The 18,913-nt window shown below is 42.2% G+C and overlaps 1 protein-coding gene across 1 annotated transcript in view; it reads left to right on the top strand.

Annotated features, from left to right (window-relative positions):
- The window catches only part of LOC104538138 (carbamoyl-phosphate synthase [ammonia], mitochondrial-like), a gene marked incomplete at its 5' end in the record, with an annotated part of 24,435 nt that overhangs the window by 4,685 nt on the left and 837 nt on the right, over positions 1-18,913 (top strand). The window contains 9 exons of the mRNA XM_010181269.1: positions 1,555-1,632; positions 2,612-2,719; positions 4,115-4,204; positions 5,593-5,763; positions 8,368-8,442; positions 11,442-11,540; positions 16,840-16,899; positions 17,626-17,738; positions 18,270-18,399. Of these exons, the coding sequence (XP_010179571.1) occupies positions 1,555-1,632; positions 2,612-2,719; positions 4,115-4,204; positions 5,593-5,763; positions 8,368-8,442; positions 11,442-11,540; positions 16,840-16,899; positions 17,626-17,738; positions 18,270-18,399 (924 nt within the window). The remainder of the gene's footprint in view (positions 1-1,554; positions 1,633-2,611; positions 2,720-4,114; positions 4,205-5,592; positions 5,764-8,367; positions 8,443-11,441; positions 11,541-16,839; positions 16,900-17,625; positions 17,739-18,269; positions 18,400-18,913) is intronic.

The following is an 18,913-nucleotide window of genomic DNA, read 5'->3' as shown; positions in this document are numbered from 1 at the left end:
AGAGTGGATGTTCCCATGGGATCCTTATGATGCCCAGTTCTGCTACACAATAAGGCACTGATGTCTGCTGTAAACAGGACCAGTTGCACACCGTGAGTTTTTGGGTGCTCTGGCCCTGATCCTGCAGGGACTCACATGATAAATTTTTGTTAGTGTAGTCAGGCTGCTAAGGGAAGACTTCTTTCTTCATCCAGTGTTTATATTGACAAAAGCTATAGTATAATTGAAGCTAAGCTAGCAAAAAGCGAGCCAGAGCAGTAGTACTGTATTCTGCTTCTGAATTAGGGAGTTTTCAGTCTCTTCAAGGCTTTGTGGCCTATGACTGGTTCCACAGAAGCTAGCAGTATTAGTTGTCAGCATACAATTGAACCTGAGCATCCTTGTGGGACGTAGATGTCATTTTTCTGGTTACAAAGCCTTACCTAGTTCTGTTCCATCCAACAGAGCATCTCCAGATAAAGTCTCTGGCCAGTGTGGTTCTGTTGCTTTATCTACTTTGCTGTTATGGTGTTGTGTCATTATGGTGTTTATGTTGTCAGTAATGTTCAAAACTTTTTGTGTGAGTTGAGAGAGATTGGAGTAAACAAGGCTGTATGCACATATAAAATCTGGTGAAAAACTGCAGCAAGACAGAAAGTTACAGGACACAAGCCACTAAATTTATGAAGCAGTGTAGGCTGCAGCATTGTCCTTGCCTGTGAATTTACCCTTGCACTGATAAATGTAGGGAATTGTGTCTTGTAACTTTTGGAGTTGCTTTATATTTTTTCAAGAGGAGCCTTCTGAGCATGCACAGACTGTCATTTATTCCGTTTTATTCCCTAATAAATAACAGACAGATAATAGTGGATCGGAGAGGTAAAATGTTGACACATAAAGCTGGCCAGGAAGAATGTGGATGAGATGTTTTTAACTGCCTGTTGGAGCAGGTGGCTGGAAGGAGAAAGCATTAGAGGAGAGTGGGAAGCGTGTGCTAGCATCCCAGAGATAGGCAGGAAGAAGAGGAAGGAGAACAATGTACACCAGGGAACTGTTGAGAATCAAGGACAGGTTGTTCCTGCCCAGCTATAATTAGTGGCAACTTCTCCCGGGGAAACTTAGGAAACCAGGCAGAGAAATGAGAACGGAACGGATCAGTTGCCTAAAATACGTGACTCTTTAAAATAGCAAACAGCCACTATACAAAGTCATTAAGTATGGCAAGAATCAGTTCCTTTGTGAAGCAGTGTGTCCAGTGAGGTGGCTGGAAGGTCAGAGGGAGGAAGAATTGAGGATCTTGGAGGTAAGGCCTCTCTTTGGAACAGGATCAGAAGTCACTGGATCCATGCATTTGTCCCACTGTCTTATCTGTGCCATGATCTCACTGAAAAGCTCTTTGTGGTTTTGACCCGTGTTTCCCTGGGCCATAAGACCACTTATGTGTGGAAATAAAGATATTAATAGATTGGTGTCGTGGGATTCTGCTTCCAAAGGTTTTCCAGCTAGTGGAGTGCTTGGAAGGTCCCCAAATACTCTTGAATAAAGACTTCCTTCTTTTGTCTTGTCTGATGACAGAATCACCCTGTGGTACTCACTAAGTTTATTGAAGATGCCCGTGAGGTGGAAATGGATGCTGTAGCCAAGGCAGGAAGAGTAAGAACTTTGCTTTTCTTTAATATTAAAATTGATTGCCAGGATCAGAGATTTGCAAAAAATGTGTTGTTTGAATGATTTACTGTACAGCCATGGATTCACGCTGGGAAGAGCAGAGAAACAAGAAAAGGTGAATTCATCTTACGTTCAAAACCATCATGCTTGAAAAGCCCAACCCACCGTATTGTATATACTGAAAAAGTTTATTTTCTTAAGCATTGCTTAACCATGTGAACGAATCCTTTAGAATATGTGTTTTACTGGATTTGCAAATCACTGGCTTCACACGCTTTTTTCATCAGAATTGTATCAGCATGTGTTGCAATATTACCAGAGTTGTTTTATCATTGCAAATTCACCTTGCGTTTCATTACCAATCAAAGGCAGTTCTCACAAAAAAAAAATCCCAAACTTCTCATTTAACAGACATACTCTGTTTTCAGTCTTCATTTTTAACCAGCAGACAAGATTACTTTTTCAGTATAGAGGTGGTGTGCCTTGATGTAATTCATTCAGTTTTAATCCTTAAGCCTGAATTTCCTCCGCTTGCTTTTCTCCATGATTAAAACACCACAAAAAAAAGGCAGGGGGAAATAATGTACAAATGATGTTAAACCATACTTGTTTCTATGGGGAATGACAACTTTTTTGTGTTTATGGCAAGCAGGACCTAAAAAGCTAGTTTAAAGCCTAATTAGCTTTTACCTTCTGAGCCAATGTGTGTTAGAAGGAAGCCTTAGGATCTCCAGACTGTGGTGGGTTTATCACATTTGCTTAACTCCGATGTGAAAGACCCTAACGTGATCCTCTTGTTCATCTGCCTTGTGTCTGCTTCAGGCCTCTTTTCCCAAAACTCGTGGGAATCCCTTTTCTTTCCCCTGTCTTTATCCTCTTTTGGCTACAGCTCTCTTCAGGAGACTGTGCTGGGCTGGAGAGGAGAGGACGGGATGACTAACTGCTCTCCTGTTACTGTATGCAGGTTATTGCACACGCTATTTCAGAGCACGTGGAGGACGCAGGAGTTCACTCTGGAGATGCCACTCTTGTGTTACCTGCACAGACTATTAGCCAGGGAGCCTTGGAAAAGGTAGGTGTTGCACCAGCACTGAAAAGAAGAAAAAAGAAAAGAAAAGTTTGAATCTGCTTGCCCTGTTTGCTTGGGAGAACTCATTCACCATTGGAAAAAATCAAATCACCAATGCTTTTTAAAGGCCAGTATGATATGTGCAAGTATAGGGAGTCAGTGTGCCCCCTGTGACTGTACATAGGATCGTCTGAACTGTATCCCATTACTTTAAGCAGTAGATGTAGACACTTCAATGGGGATCTGGTTTTGTTTCACTGGTGTAGAACCCCTACAGCAGTAGAGGATTGCCTAGTTCATATAGATGCCACAGTTCACTTTCCACAGATTCCAAAGAATCCTTGAAGGATTATCCAGGTGTGTTTTTTCTAGCTAGGGTATTAGGATGAACGAACCTCACCTAATCTTGATTGTTTTTTTTTTTCACTTCAATGGGGATCTGGTTTTGTTTCACTGGTGTAGAACCCCTACAGCAGTAGAGGATTGCCTAGTTCATATAGATGCCACAGTTCACTTTCCACAGATTCCAAAGAATCCTTGAAGGATTATCAGGTGTGTTTTTTCTAGCTAGGGTAGAAAGGGTATTAGGATGAACAAACCTCACCTAATCTTGATTGGTTTTTTTTTCCCCTTTGAAGGAGAAACCTAGTGACACAGAGTTCGTTGTCAACATTGCATTTTCTAAATGAAATTGCGTTTTCTTAAATGAAAGGTGCCATCCTCTGTGATGTCCTCCTGTTAAGAGTTTGCTTGGAAGCTAGCAAGAGCTGTAATGCAATGGTCTGTGCTCCAGCTCTTCTTACAAGAGTGTCCAAGGCCTTGTTTCTGAAAATAGTCCTCTCCTGGAGTAAAGCTATTCAAATGGCATGTGATTTCTTGACGAGACTAGAAAACAAGACCGTAGTGTTTTCTCCCAGTTTGTTCCACAGTAGATCTGCTGAGACAGCTCCCACTGCTCTGTGATGGGACAGACGTGTTGGTGAAAGACTTTTGGGACGCTTGTAAAACTGAGTGGGTAATCTCAAATGGGAGAATATCGTTGTTTCACCAAAAAAGGTATAAAGGCTCCCGTGTGTGATGTGGAAACGTCTATAAACAGGGCAAGCTTTTATTCTCTCTCCTTCTTTCCCCTGTTTTTTCACACACACACAAAGCTGGTTTTTACTTCTGCCCTCAAATATTGCTTCGGGCTCTAGGTTACGAGGCAAATTAAACATGTTTGCTTCTGAAAGATAATGCTACTGCCAAAATGAGGATATAGATAAAAATATGCTAGGGCAGAGAGATAAAACATTTAAAGGAACCAACACATGAGGTGATTTATTGCCGTGATGCTGTCTGTTTTGTGGGATTTATTTATTCATTATGTATACACAAATTTTTACTTCATTTTTATAGGTAAAAGCTGCTACAAAAAAGATTGCAAATGCCTTTGCCATCTCGGGTCCATTCAACATTCAGTTCCTGGTGCGAGGCAATGATGTGCTGGTAAGAGCTCTTGTGACTGTTGAAGCCAGGCTCTGCTTTGAACAGTTAGGTGCACGGTTCCTGCGGTCCCTGCCATGGAAACTCAGTGGTAGTGGCAGCTGTGGGTTTCTAGCCTGCCTTGTCTGACATGGGCCTCATCTGTGCCACCCCTAGTCACACAGCTCTCCCTCTCTATGTGGGAAAGAGCATCCTTCCCTGCCTTCACTTTGAGGGTGAAGTGAGTCTGGTTGCACTGTCTGTTAGCACTAGATTTGTTTCACTGTGAGCTGCTGCCCTTCCCAAAATGATCAGTTTTGAATATGATGGACAGCACTGGGACCTGTGCCTCATCCTATGAATGATTGTCATTGCTTTTAGATATCTGATGCCTTCTCTCATCTTTAACTATTTTGATTGTTAAACTAAGCCTTCCAAGGCATCAGAAAGCAAGCAAGACAATTTAAGTGTTTAAGCCTTTAGTAAAAGCCGTTAAGATGGTTATCTAAATAGTGTGGTCCCAGTAGCTATCAGTAACACAAGTACACCAGATGTCTGGCCCTTTATGGGTGACATTTGGCTTTCTGTTGCTAATGGAAGAAAGTCAGAGGAATGTGAGCAGAGTACGACTGAGGAAGCAGTGACTGGAAGGAAAACCTGAGGCGGTGCAGAAGAGAGGCATTATTAGTGAAAGATCCTGTTTGGGCTATTAGTTGAGAAAAATGTACTTACCATTCTTCCCCTGTCTTCTGTTTCATGCCTAGTTTATTCACAATTTCCACAGAGGGACAGAACAGAGTTTTTCCTTCCTTGCTTTCCCTCAGCTGTGCTTGCCTTTTCCCTGGATAAACCCCGCTTTTCCATTCTGTCTTAACTTACCTATTCTTGCCCCCCCTTCATTCTGACTTACAGCAGTTCCTCTTTTGCTAATGAACTCCATGGTGCACTTCTCAGCAGTTTACAGAACTTGTGTCTTTTCTGGGTCACTGAATGGCTTGCACATATAGATAAGAAAAGTCGGTGAGGATAGCCCAGTCGTTCATGAAGTGCCATTACCATGGGTAAAGAACAAGGTGGGCTTCTAAAGGTTGTGCCTAGTGCCTGTGCACAGGTTTCCATGCCTCTTGCCCATTAATTTAGGGTATAGTACGACACATTTTCCAAAGTGAACTTTGGATTGCTCTCAGTTCTAATTTGCAGACAGTAGAGCTGAAACTGAGTTGCAGAACATCAGGCTCCTTGTGTTTCAAGCTGACGCATCCCTCATCACTGTTTGTAATATTGAACACAACTTCTGTGTCTCTTATTTGGCAATCTGAAGAGCATCTCTGCCAAGATGAGTGCAGACTAATGTCCAGAAATATGAATAAATCTATTTCTTCACTGGTGTTTCTCCTCTTGAATCCCATCAGGTGATAGAGTGCAACTTGCGGGCTTCACGCTCCTTCCCTTTCGTGTCAAAGGCTCTGGGTGTGGACTTCATCGATGCGGCTACAAAAGTGATGATTGGAAAAGAGGTTAATGAGTCATCACTCCCCACACTGGAACTTCCCATGATTCCATCCACATATATTGGGATTAAGGTATGATTTTTTAACAAAATCACCAACCCCCTTCCCCACATCAGAGCCAGCACCCAGCATATTAGTGGGCAATTAGTACTTTAATGCCCAGAGAGAACAGTTTGCTCACTGGCCAAAGGCAAAATTGACCTTTTGTAGTTTCTGTCAGGATAACGTATGTCGAGAATTTTAGAGAAAAATCAAAGGAAAATTATCCAGTGATTATTAACAAAATCAATCTTCCTTTATTTCTTACTTCTGACCTATTCTGAATCGTGTTTATGAGCTGCATAATAAATGCACACTTGCAGAACTGAGCACTGAGGTTCAGGCTGTTTCAAAATCCTGTCTAATATATGTGCGGACATGCACAGATTTGTGTTTTGAGTGCCCCCTCCAGATCTTATCCTCAGGACTGGGACATGAGCTATTGAGTGCATGGAATTGCCTTTATATTCACCATGAGTTATAATGGGGATGAAAGTCTTGGATCCTTTGATTTCAGTGGGGCCAAGATTTTCCTTGTCATAATTACCGAGCTTATGTGGCACTCAAGACACCAAAGTGTACTGCAGATATTTTTGAATGTTTAATGGAAGAAAAAAAAAAATAACCTAAGTTCCTAATCATAAAAATCTAGAACAGCAGTCCAGAAAATAAAATGGATAATGAGGATTGTTTATACAGAAACTTGCGTCCATATCAAGTGAAAATGGAGGAAGCAGGAAACATCTGACATCTTTTTACTAACAAAATGTTCAGACTCATTAAAATGCAAGCCAAATCTCTGGCCCAAGCCAGCTCAGGTTCTTGGTAAGCCAGCCAGTCTAAAAGTAGCTTTACATTTTATTTTGATGCCGCTGATAGGCATTATCTGAAATTCTAATCTGAGACTCTTTTATTTTGTGAGTCTTATTTATTGTTATAAATTTCTATTATTTAGACCTGGGGCTTTTGCACTGTTGTTAGCTAAACTGTCAAGAATTTTCTCTCTCCTGGGAATGCTGGCTACAGATTGAAAAACCCAACTGTATTCTTGAAAACTACGAAGCCTTTTGTACCACTTGTGTTTTGTGTAGATTTGTCTAGTATAAAAAAACCCTGCTAATACCTTTGGAAATGCTAAACTTTGAAAAATGTTCTGGTTAAGCCTGATTCTTGTATTCATGAATCGTATTTTCTGTCCTCTTACGTTTTTGTTGCTAGGAATATTTGCATGGAAATGAGATTTTGTTTCTCCAGCAGTTCTCAAATGCTCTGAAGAGAGAATATGAAACTCTATTCTTCTTTCTCGGCATAGCTCCTTTGTGGATTCAGAGTCAAACCGTTTTAGCCTTAGTGAGTGAAATTGTCTTGGCACGTTTGCTTGCAGAGTGACACAAGTATCATGGCCTGACCAAGATTAAATCCTGGATAAAGCATGACTGACTGTGTTTTAAATAGGACTGATTTGCAGTGCCAGAGTTTGCTCCTGCTGATGCACGTTTCACGTCTATGGCAGGCAAAAGTTCGGGAGCTGGTGGGAGGCTTTGTTGCTTGTTACCTTCCAAGGCAATCTGTGCATTAAAAATAATCCACCTTGACTGCCATATGTTAGCTTGAGACTGTAGAATTGGCCACTGTAAGAGTTTTCTCTTTACTTATAGAAGAAGGAAAACTGATCTGAAAGTCATAAAGACGCATGAGTTTTTTTGATAAACCTTTCACAAAGGATTTCCACTGTCACATTTTAATTGGTCATTGTTGGGTGTCCTGAAACAGCAGCTGTCTTGTCTGCAGTGTTACCCTCAGAGACTTCAAGGAACAGAATTGTGTCTTTGGATTTAATTTAAAAACAGATTATTTTGTAAGCAGCAAGGATGCTGTCATTATGAAAATGCCATCAGTATCCTAAGATGTAGAGAAGCCCTATAAAAAATTATCCCTTAGCAGAAAATCTGTTGCATGTTTGCCACATGCGGTCTTTGGCTCTTTAACATAAAATGTCTTTCTCTCTTCCCTCCCTTTATTTAAATTAGACAAGAGAACTCAGAGACCCCAGTGACCCAAGTCCTCAGATAATGATTTAATATTAATAATAATAAATAAAACACAGGTGTTATGGGGGGAAGTAGAGAAATATGAAAATAATTTGTGAAGTTTCGTCTGTTGTACACCACAAGAGTGCATTCTTGTGGAATAGTTTGATTCCTGTAAGTGAAAGATTTCTGTTGGAGAACAGTTTTCTCGGAAGAACTGACTGGCTCTGGGATGGTATCTCTCCTTATTTCATGAATTATATGGATGCTTCACAGCCTTTCTGTTTTAAAATGTGTCCTAAAAATGATAATGATAGAGGGCTACCACGGATTAGAAATCCACCGTCAGACTGTCAGCAGGACTGCAAGAGTTAAAAGAACGATTCATTGGTGAAATGCGTATTTACTTGTTCCAGTCCTTCATCAAGATGCTGGGGGAACTCATTTGCCAAGCACTCCTTTGCTTATCAGCCTTGACCAGTGCCTTTTTGGGATTAATTCGTGTCCATCTCTTTCTGTCACTTCCAAGCGTAGCTGATTATTATTATTTTTAATGATCCATTAGATTTTCATTCTCTTTCTCCCTCCCTCCTCTTTATTTCACCAGGCCCCAGTGTTTTCGTGGTCTCGGCTGAGAGATGCTGATCCTGTTCTCCGATGTGAAATGGCCTCTACTGGGGAGGTATCTTTTAAATTTGCTTTTTCCTTCTGAACAAAATTGCCTTTAAACATCATGAATCTTTGAAAGTGATCTTATTACTGCCTGAATCATGATGGCACCTGTAGCTTCTTCAGAAGATCAAAACCATCTTTCTTAGCTGTGAAAACACATTGCCTGGGATAACCCGGACTTTTCAACCACTGGATGTCCCTCTTTACCTGCACGTCAGCTCCCTGAGGTGGACCTGGTTGGTGTGGCAGCCTGAAATGAGTTTATCTGAGAGCGGTTGGGTTCTGGGAGGTTCTTGTCGCGTCTGTCCATTTTATGAATCGCCTGCTTCTAAACACACAAGTGCTTACAGCTTTCAAACCCTCCCATCGACACATGCCAGAATAGCAAGATCGAGACTCCGGGTCGTGAGTGTTTGGTCTGGGAACGTGCTAGTCACTTAAAGGCAACAAATATCTGTGGCGATGTTTTTGTTGTTGCCTGGTAACCGTCAAAGCATGTCCCAGGGTGCAAAAGGCGAGAAAGAGTGAACAAAATGTGCTGTCTGCAGTACTGACTGTCAGGAGGATGAGGGGGAGACTGGACTGCTTACTCTTTCTACAGCAGGGTTGGGAGGTGCTTCCAAAATGTCTGTGGTGTACGCACAGCACACTGTAAAGGTACAAAGCTGTTCTTCCTGTGAAGGCTCAGCACTGGTGGGAGCCTTCAGCCCTCAAGAGGTAGAGGTTTCTATCTACATCATTTGAAGAGATATTAACTCATGTGAAACAGAGAGGCTTGTTTCTGAGTTACTGCTGAGCTGTCAATAGCTTGTGTAGATATATCCAAGCTATCTTTAAACTTGCTTGCTCTGTTATTTCCAGAAAAGAACTGCAGTAGCAAAAGACTTATTCTGGGCTAGAAAGGCCACTTGGGAAGTGATTAAGTAATGAGGCAATTTGATTAGGCTTGACTCTGCTCTGCCGTTGTCAGGCGGGTGGCAGAGCCTGGGTGCTCCATTTGATATGAGCTTGGATATGTCTACATGAGCTGTAGGACTCATCATTTTACTATGAATAAAACACTATGCCCAGATACGAGGTAAGAACAGACTTAGGTGTCCTACATCTCTACAGAATTACTTTATTTTGCTCTTCATAATGTGGGGGAAATCAGTATTGCAGGAGGTTTCCTTCCAGTGTAGTTAATGAAAAAAGCCAAGTGATTTCCGTGACTTCCTTGTTGTCAGGATAGAATTGACTACGCAGAACCACTGCCCCACAGGAAAAAAAACCCACAAAGTCCAAAACAATAAAAAAACATAACCAAAAAATAAAACCAACCCAAAAATGTAACTAATGGTGAGAATTATTTTTCTGAGCTTTATAAGGAGTTAGAGATTACCTTGGCCATAAAGGAGGGATTATTAAATTTTATGAGTTGGAAAGATCCATATTCACAAATGCCATAAAATGTGACAGTTATGAAAGTCTTTCTTATGAGCGAAGTAAGGATAATAACTGCCTTTGGATAAAGTACTCAATTATTCCTCAAAGACATTTTTCACACACATGGCTTGATTTGGGCTCGAATTTGTCATATCTGTCTGCCAGAGATGTGTTTTGCTGCAAGTCGTGGTTCCCACAACGGTAGAAGACACAGCGCTGGGGGTCCCTTTAGGTACTGTGGCTGCTTTGACCGCACCATGATGAGAAACCTTGCCTGGCAGACTGGAAACCCCTGGTCCAAGCCTACAAGGGGCTGTCCACCAGCCTGGAGAGTCCAGGACATGCGTAACCCCTCGGCCAGAAGGAACTGTAGAGCAGTCTGAGCACTCAAGGATGAGTTTGTAGAGAAAAGCTGATACTAGCTGTCATGATTTTTTTTTATCCCTCCCCTTGAGGCATTCTTATTTGGTTGAGTTTTTCTTTTTTTACTTCCGAAGATCTGGGAAATCATCATTTGTTCTTCTTCATATGTGAAATATTGGTTCCTGCTCACCATGGTAACAGTGAGACCATGAATGTGAGGGCTCGTTCTCTGATGGGAAGGACCATAAGAGGAAAATGGGAGAGCAATTCTCAATCAGCCCCTTTATCCCATCTGTATCTGGGTGTAGATTTGTTATCTCAAAGAGAAGAATCTGACAGCTTTTTCTTCTGACTGTTTTTCAACAAGTGTGCAGTTGGCCAGAAGTGAGGGCTGTGTGGTGCTTTTTCTGGTTGTTTGGTTGTTATTCCTTTTCAACTTTCACAGAAACTCGGGTATTCTTCTTTTTGTCATCAGAATTTCAAATTCTGGTAAGAAATAGTTTAGTTCTTTCAGAAGATCATTCCTGTATGACAGTCTGTAAGCAACTGAGCTCCGCAGGCAGTTCTGAATGATGAACTCCTAAATTATTTTTATTGATTTCTTTATCAAGTTTTTGTTTATGTAAAATAAATTATTATGAATTGGCATGATTGCTTTATTGTTTTCCTAAGTACATACTAATACTTTACTTGAATTTTGTACCTCTATGGACATCTAATGGAAAAGGATCTTTATACGCTGTGGTTTATCTTAATTAAAAAATGCCAGAATTACATGACAGCACAAGCACTGTCTTACCACAGGTTGCAGTGTACACACACAGAAACATGCTTGCGTGCAGAACACTCACTGGTGTTTAAGCGTATTGTAATGTTAAACAATTTGCAGTGCGCTCACAGACATTGGAGCAGAGGCTGTGTACAGCATTCCCATAACTCAGAAGAATCAATTGTTGTTACTCCTTGGTGTGCTGTTTGAAACTAAGGCGTTATTTGTTCCTTTATTGTTGCTTCATTAAAATGATGAGATTTGTCTGCAATGATTTTTCTGATTTATTCCCCCCGACCCCTGCCTGCAGACTCCGTGCAAAAGCACTCTGATTCTGCACGAAGAAATCAAAAGACCCCATTTAAAAATGCCATTCCTGATTCCTTTTAAAGTAATATTTTTGGGTTGGTTTTGGGTCTTCCCCCTCATGCTGCCTTTGTGCCTTTTCTCAGGTCGCAGGCTTCGGGGAGGATGTGTACTCTGCCTTCCAGAAGGCTATGCTGGCCACAGGATTTACATTTCCTAAGGAAGGAATTTTGATTGGAATCCAGGTGAGTCCTGAAAATCAAAGCTGAGAAAGGACTGACACAGAGGAACTCGGTAACAGTTGCTTTGTTTTTGTTCGTGTGTCTTATGGCTTAAATGCGTTTCTCTGCAATCCATCTTGAAGTGCAGTAAGACAGTAAGAAGCAAACACCATGGAGAGATCTTTACTGGATTCCCTGGGGCTGGTTTGGTTTGGTTTGATTTTTCCCTCTGGCTCCTGGTAGTTTCTACTGGGAGCTGCAGAAGATTGCTGCAAGCGAAGGCCTGGAATCAGAGAGTTAGAAGTCACCTTCCTGCAGGGAGCAAAGCCTGTAGATGATCAGTTCAGAGAAAGGTCCCAGCTAGAGCTTAGAGCCTGCTCCTTGCTCCCTCCCAAGAGGAAGCCCTGGGGATGATACTTTCCAATCCTGACTTATAAACTCCCTTGGTCTGTACATTGCCTCTTGTCCTTTTGAAACCAGTTCCCCTCCACACCCCACAAAGCAGCGTAACAGTTTCCATACTGCAAAGCTGGACCTGCTAAGCTTTCCCCATAGATGCACGTATTTCATTCCAAGCAGAGCTGTAGCATCATCTGACATTGTAGAAAACATCATGTTGTGGGGCTAGTTATTGGTGTAACAGGTATGGCACTGTCACGTTCCTCTCCTCATTAGAGTCACAATGGGAATATGCTTGAGTGCAGTGGGCTGAGGGGTTAAAGGACAGCACTCTTCACCCCGCAGCCTGCTTTCCTGGCTGCCTAGAGACATGGCTGCCTTTATTCCTTTCCCTGTTTGATGATGGTGTGTGGCCAATACTGCTCCCTACCATGCAGCTCCTGTCAGCTAGGAGTAAGTAGCTCAAAGGAAGAACCAATGCAAAATTTGTGTGGTGATGTTTCTGGTTTCTGTATCTTGCCGGAGCACTCTGCTCTTAGGGACTGTCTCTCAGACACATTCTGCAGGTCCACTGAATCCATAGCAGACTAGAGCTTCGACTTTAGGGTTTCATTTCTTACTGTCAGCATCCCCCAGAGGTGCTATATGTGACAAAGTTTAAATGGTGTCATTATGTCCTTCAGTGCAATGGCTTCTGCAAACAGTCTTCATGTGAGGGAGTTGCTGATGGGTTTGCCTTAGGAGCAGCCCCGCACCATTCGTAATTCTTTACCAGTAAGAAGGATGTGTGTTTCAGGATGAAAAGGTAGCTAGGCAGAAAAGCAAAAAGCATTTGTGTTTTATCACAGGCTGGTTACCAACTGTGGGAGGTGCTGGAGTCAGATATGCTTGTAAACTTTGAGATGTGTTTATGTTCCTCAAAAATTCAGATACTTCCACAGCAACTAGAACATGCTTAGGCCCTGTGAAGACAACTGATTGCCTCTTGCCATTTCCCCATTATGCTTGTAATAAGCTTGTGCCCTACATGATTGCATACAGCAAATAAAACAAAAATTAGAATAGATTCATTTCTCTGTCAGACAACTGAGGTGGGAAAAATATGTTGGGCTGTCTGTGCCAGCAGAGCATGTGAAGGAAGGGTGTGAAAAGTGGCCAGAAAGGAACATGACTTCTGCTAACACAGATTATTGCTCAGTCCTTGAGTATATACATCTGTACACACATCTGTGGGCTGAAGCTTTTGCTCTGAATTACCTTAAATTAGCAGAAAAGTCTTTGCTTGCTACCTAGACAGAGTTTAAAAGTTTAATACGGAACTCTGGGTAGTTGGTACTGTAGGCCTATCATATATCTAATCACTGCAGATTTTACAACAGCGTTTAAAAAAGGAGTAAAGAAATGCCAGGAGAAAAAAACCGAGAGAGCCCAGTGTTTAAAATGTAAGCCTATTTTCCTGATAGCAGCTAAAAGGGAACAGGCAGCAAAGAGTAATTTTAGCTATAGAAAGCATTTATGTAGGTTCTGTGTCAGTATCTGTTAAACTGAGCCAAATGTTCTTTGTACAAAGGTCTTCAGGAAAAAAAAAAGAAGGAAGAAAAAGATAGAACAACCCCAAAAGCCCAACCCCCTCAAACCTTTTAAAAGTAACAAGATTCTGTCCATTTTAATGAGTGGTTTACAGTTAATTTTCTTGCAAAAGAAACTTGAAAACAGCAGATCAATCGCTTAAAGGTCTCTCTTCATCTCGGCATATTTCTTACATAATTAAACTCCAAAACGAGAAGTGCAAAGTTAGTGCCGAGAACCAAACTCTTGGAGTTTGTCACCTACCTTTTTCTCAGTGCTCTCTTTTGAAACCTGCCAGGTTTGCAGGCAGAGGGGAAATAAAGCCTTGTAGGAAGGGAAGGTTTAAAACCTGACCTAGTCCTGACGTGTAGATGAAGTGCTCTTCCCTGAGTAGGACAGGCTGGGGAAAGAGGAGCCCCTCGCTGCAGAAACAGGAGGAGCAAGGATCGAGGCACAAGGTGGGCTGTGAACACGAGCAGCATTGTTCTCACTTTAATAACAACCACGGGGTCATGTACCTCACACTGGCAAAGTTGTCAGTGTATCCTCGGAGGGGAAATACAGGCTCAGAAGGACAGATGCCAGGTCACCCCTGTCTGTGATCACTTAATGTTTAAGTAGCGTTGCTGAGAGGGGGCTGATGGGCTGGAGGTCCCTCCCCAGGCAGCGGCCCCTGGCTTTCAAACTGTGGGAGGGTTTCTGCGACCTCTTCTGGTGCACTCAGGGCTGATTCTTGTCAGGAGCGTGTACAGCAACCCACTTGGTTGTCTCTGAGGAAGGCGCTATGTTTGATCTGCAGTGGCTGGTGGACTCAAAACGCACTCAGCTTTTGAAGGCTTCACTGCTTCATCATTAGCTGCTTGCTCTGATTTTTAGACTGGACTTTTAGGACTTACAAAGAGAGAAAGAAGTAGTCAAATGGTGGTGAGTTCTGCTTCCCTCAAAAGTGTCTAGACTCATAGGTTTTCTGCTATAGTGCACTTTTATTTCATTGCTGTTAATTATGTTGAGATGAGAGGAGGCTGCCTTCTTGAGGGTGAAAGTCAAATAAATGTGGTTAACAATAGTAAAGAGGGAGATCTTTGTTTCCTTGCAAATGCTTCCCTTGGGGGTATTTTGCAGATCAAGAGTCGAATGCCTGCACTGCGATCTGCAGTCCAAACAGGTCTCAATGTGCCCAGGTAACGAACCCAGCCTTGCGGAGGGGCTTCCCTCTGCAAGAGTTGGTGCACGTACAGGTTGCAGTTCCAGCAGTAATCCTGTCAGGGCCACACAGAATTGTTGCTAACAAAATCATCACCCTCGAGATCAAACAGGCAAGCACTCCTTGACATCTGTGGGACAGCACAAGGCAGGTTGGGCAGCTAGCAGGGACCGCAAGCCCGCTGCGTTGTCTGTCCTTTGCTTGTGAGCACCGACATTGTGCAGGTCGACGTTCCCTGAGATTTTTAAAGGCCTGGTGCTCTCCCAGGGTAAATGAAGTACAGCTTTCTTGTTAGGCAAAGGAATCTCTGCCAGTTTATGCAAGCTGATAATCTGACCTCTTTTCACAATTCTGAGAAATCTGTGATGCTGAAACCATTAAATAATTTATATTATGTGGAAGAGGAGTTGAAAAGCTCATTCTATTTTCTTTCCTGATTGGGCTATTCAGTGATATCTCTGGGATGGAGTGCATCTGTCTTACATCTGTGCTGGTGGCCATGAGATGCGGAAAGCATTGACGGAGTATTTTATTTTTAAATCCCAGCACTCCCAAGTCTGTTGTTTCAAGACAACCTTCTGCCTTGGTTCCTTATGTACCGGAAATTTTACATGCCCACAGTGGATTTGGATACAGAATTCAAGATTATCACAGGAGAGAAGCTGGCTTTGTTTTGAGCTGGATCTTAGTGAGAACTGATGTAGCTGTGTTGAATTAACTGAGGATTGTAGCCCTTTACAAATAGCAAGGCATGCGAGCAAACATGAGAGAGAGGTTATAAGAAATAGAGCTTTTCCAATAAAGTAAAAAGAATACAATTCTCCTACAATAAATATCTCGCACTAAATAAATCTGTTTGTACTTTTCACCTTTAGTAACTAATGGTTTCTTACACAGGTTCTTTCAGCCAGCTTGTAAATCTGAGGCTGCTCCAATGCAAGCTGACAGCTGTAATTTCTTCTCATGGAGAGGCTGTTTTATGTGTCACAAGTGTTCAGTACATGTTTGATAGAAGTTTATAATACTGTTGTGAAAGCCAGCACCCCTGACCAGAAGGCAGAACCGTTCTCTCTGTCTGGGAAGCTGCCAACCCTGTCACATAGTGTATTTATGTTTTCCAGTTAGCGTACAGAATGAGATGGCTTTCAGAATGAGGTTCTTTCCTGAGTGCTCCTCAGATGAAATTGTTCAGCCTTCCAGAGTATTGCTCTCTTACCCATAAAGGTTAAGCCATCAGTAGCTCCAGCAGAGAGAAGGGAGCTTGCAATAGTTTTACTTGCAAATGGCCAGACCAGGCTAAGGTTAAAAGTGAGGTTTGGCCTACCTTGGCAATGAGAAGGGCATGTGTTGCATCTGATCTTTGCGCTGCTGTACCTTCAACATCCTGCAGAAAGTTACGCTGGAGTCAAATCTTCACTCACTTGTTGCTCTGAAATGGCTTGTTGAAGTGCAGATGTCTAAAGGAAATCATCTTATCTTTACTTCTTCTCAGTGATGTTGGAGCTGGGTATGCATTTTGAGAGAGTCTTTCCAAGGTACTCTAGGTATCTGAGCATTCGGGTCCTCATGGGAACAGGGTGTCCCAGTCTTCCTGGGTGGTTCTGTGTTTTCCATTTCCATATGGCCATGGGAGTTATAAATGAACTCATGCACACACAGGCATGTGAATTTACAAACAGAGCACCCTAAAGCAGCCCAAAGCCTGTCCATATATGTTATCTGTTGGCCAGAAGAGAAGGCCAAATGTTTGAGCAATGTTTGAAAAGGTATTTAATTAAGAGCTGGGGAGACTCTAGTTGGTGTATTCAAGAAGACAAGTGCCCAGATACTAAATCGCAGTAGTAAATCTTCTGTAGTTGCAGTTGGATTTAGTATGAGAACACTTACCCTGACGTAGTAACAAAATATGTCTTAGCTGGGAGTGACCTGGGCTCCAGGATCCAAGCAGTTTTCTTGGAATGGCTCTGTATGGGCACAGCCAGACGCTCCTATGTGCATTTGCACACACACACACACACACACACACACACACTCAGCACAGAAAGGTGTACTTGCTGCTTAGCACAGTCTGGATGAGCTTCGTGTTGCCCAACAAAACACTGTTTCTAAATCCTACCTTTGATGCTGTATCTAATAAACTTCCTCTTTCAGAAGTCCTTCCGCCCCAGATTCCTCAGCATAGCAGAACTACTGCACAAGGAAGGTTTTAAGGTAGGTGGTTTGGGTTATTTAAAGCTAGAGAATTTCAAAAATCTGAAAAGTACTCAGCCTGCTACAGGAAATAAGAATGTCAGAGTTTATTTGGAGGTAGAGAAAGAAGGACATTTGCAAAGTACAAGAGGAATTTTTAGCTGAGTGATCCATAAAGCCAGCAGGTGTTACCCAACTCAAGTTCTTCATGATCGTTTATTTGAACACACAGGACTGTAACGAGGGCAAGAACAACACTGGCTCTGCTATCGGCCTGCAACCAGGGTTGTCACATGATAAACTCCTCTAAGTTCTTCAAGAAACAAAAATGCCATCAGGATGCTGTGTGTGACAGAAGGGGAGGAAGGGAAAGCCTTTTGCATAGAGAATGTCTTATAGTGTTTCATCTTCAGTGATACAGGCTGCAGAAATACGAAATTTTGGTGTTTACATCCCTCTCATAACTCTTCTGCACCATTTTGCATCCCTATCCCTACTGAAGGGTAACTAACAACACAGCCACAGAAAATTTGAGACAGATTTTTAGTATTAAATATTTAAGTATTATGTTTCTCAGTGGCATTAGCGTAACTGCTAGATATGCAGTTCTGCCTTTCAAAACTTAGTGCTGGGGAAAAACACCCAAAAACCAGGCTGTATGTTGGGCCAGGCTCACATGAGTTAAATGAAAAGTTTAGAGATTATGAAGCGTGTAGTAAGTAATCTGTTTTTCTTTTCCTTTACCAGCTTTATGCCACAGAAGCAACCTCGGACTGGCTCAATGCTAACGATATCCCAGCAAATCCTGTGGCATGGCCATCGCAGGAAAACCAGAGGTCAAGCCTCCCTCCAGTCAGGAGGTAAAAGCAGTACTCACCTTGTAAAATTTGTGTGAACATCCAGGGGTAAATTGCTGGCCTTGTGATCAATGATAGTGATTCAATGGGACGTGGGATTCAATCTAAAAGTTTTGTTTTATTTGATTCTGTCTGGAATTGCCACAGCAGGAAGGCTTTGGCTCAATGAACACCTCACTAAACACTCCTATTTGATATGGCTTGGATGTGTTGCTCCATGCTATATTTTCACACAAGGATATGTAGGATCTGAATATTTAGCCTTTAGTGACAGTCAGTCATGCCTTTAACAGAGTTGTGCTGAGCTGTGTGAGGGCTGAATATTGCTCTGCATCACTGAATAGAACAGAAATAAAGCCGAAAGTCCTGTGTCGCAGCTTAGTGCCTTAACCCCTCAACCTTCCTTTCTTGGGATGTAAGACTAAACTCGAATGAAAATGTTCAGTGTTGTTTACCTGCATGCCTGTGCTATTCATCACAGATTTTCGTTAAGCAACACACTCTCTGATACTGTCTTGTGCATTGTCTCTTCAGGCTGGTAAGGGATGGGAAAATTGATCTGGTGATTAACCTGCCTACCAGTAACACCAAGTTTGTCCATGATAATTATGTGATCCGGAGGATGGCTATTGACAGCGGGATTGGTCTGCTCACTAATTTCCAGGTACTTCCCATGTTGCTCTTTCTCATCTGAGTCATAGGAGCCTTCAGAGATTTCGAGCACTTGTGACCTTAGATTCCAGTACGCTTAGCCCCTCATCTCTGACAAATAACAATGTGCCTGAAAATCATGGCAACACAATTGTTTGAATGTCCTGTCTTTTTTTGTTTTTAATCTACAGAATAACATTGCTAAAATTAAAACAAAAAAAAAGATAAAATCTTTAGTCCTGTACTGCAGCTGAAGTTGTTGCAGTGTAATTTTCACTTTAAAGCAAACTTCTTGCATAAGATTGCCTGTAACATTTTTAAATTGTGCATGGAAACAGGTTTTTAGTGGGGTATTTTTCCAGTACGGTCCTTAAACCTTACAGCAGGATGTAGCTGGGCTTTCCTGAGTGATCCTTGGGGCAATCCAGTTCCAAAGTGCCTATCCAAGTGGAATTGCTGCCTGTCCTGTTGTAGTTCCCAGTTGCCACTCATGATATGTTTGCAGCTCCTGACAAACCCCTTTCACA

Source organism: Mesitornis unicolor, unplaced genomic scaffold (genome assembly GCF_000695765.1).
Source record: "Mesitornis unicolor isolate BGI_N332 unplaced genomic scaffold, ASM69576v1 scaffold6250, whole genome shotgun sequence".
Classification (NCBI taxonomy): domain Eukaryota; kingdom Metazoa; phylum Chordata; class Aves; order Mesitornithiformes; family Mesitornithidae; genus Mesitornis; species Mesitornis unicolor.
This window is presented reverse-complemented; position numbering and strand designations above follow the sequence as displayed.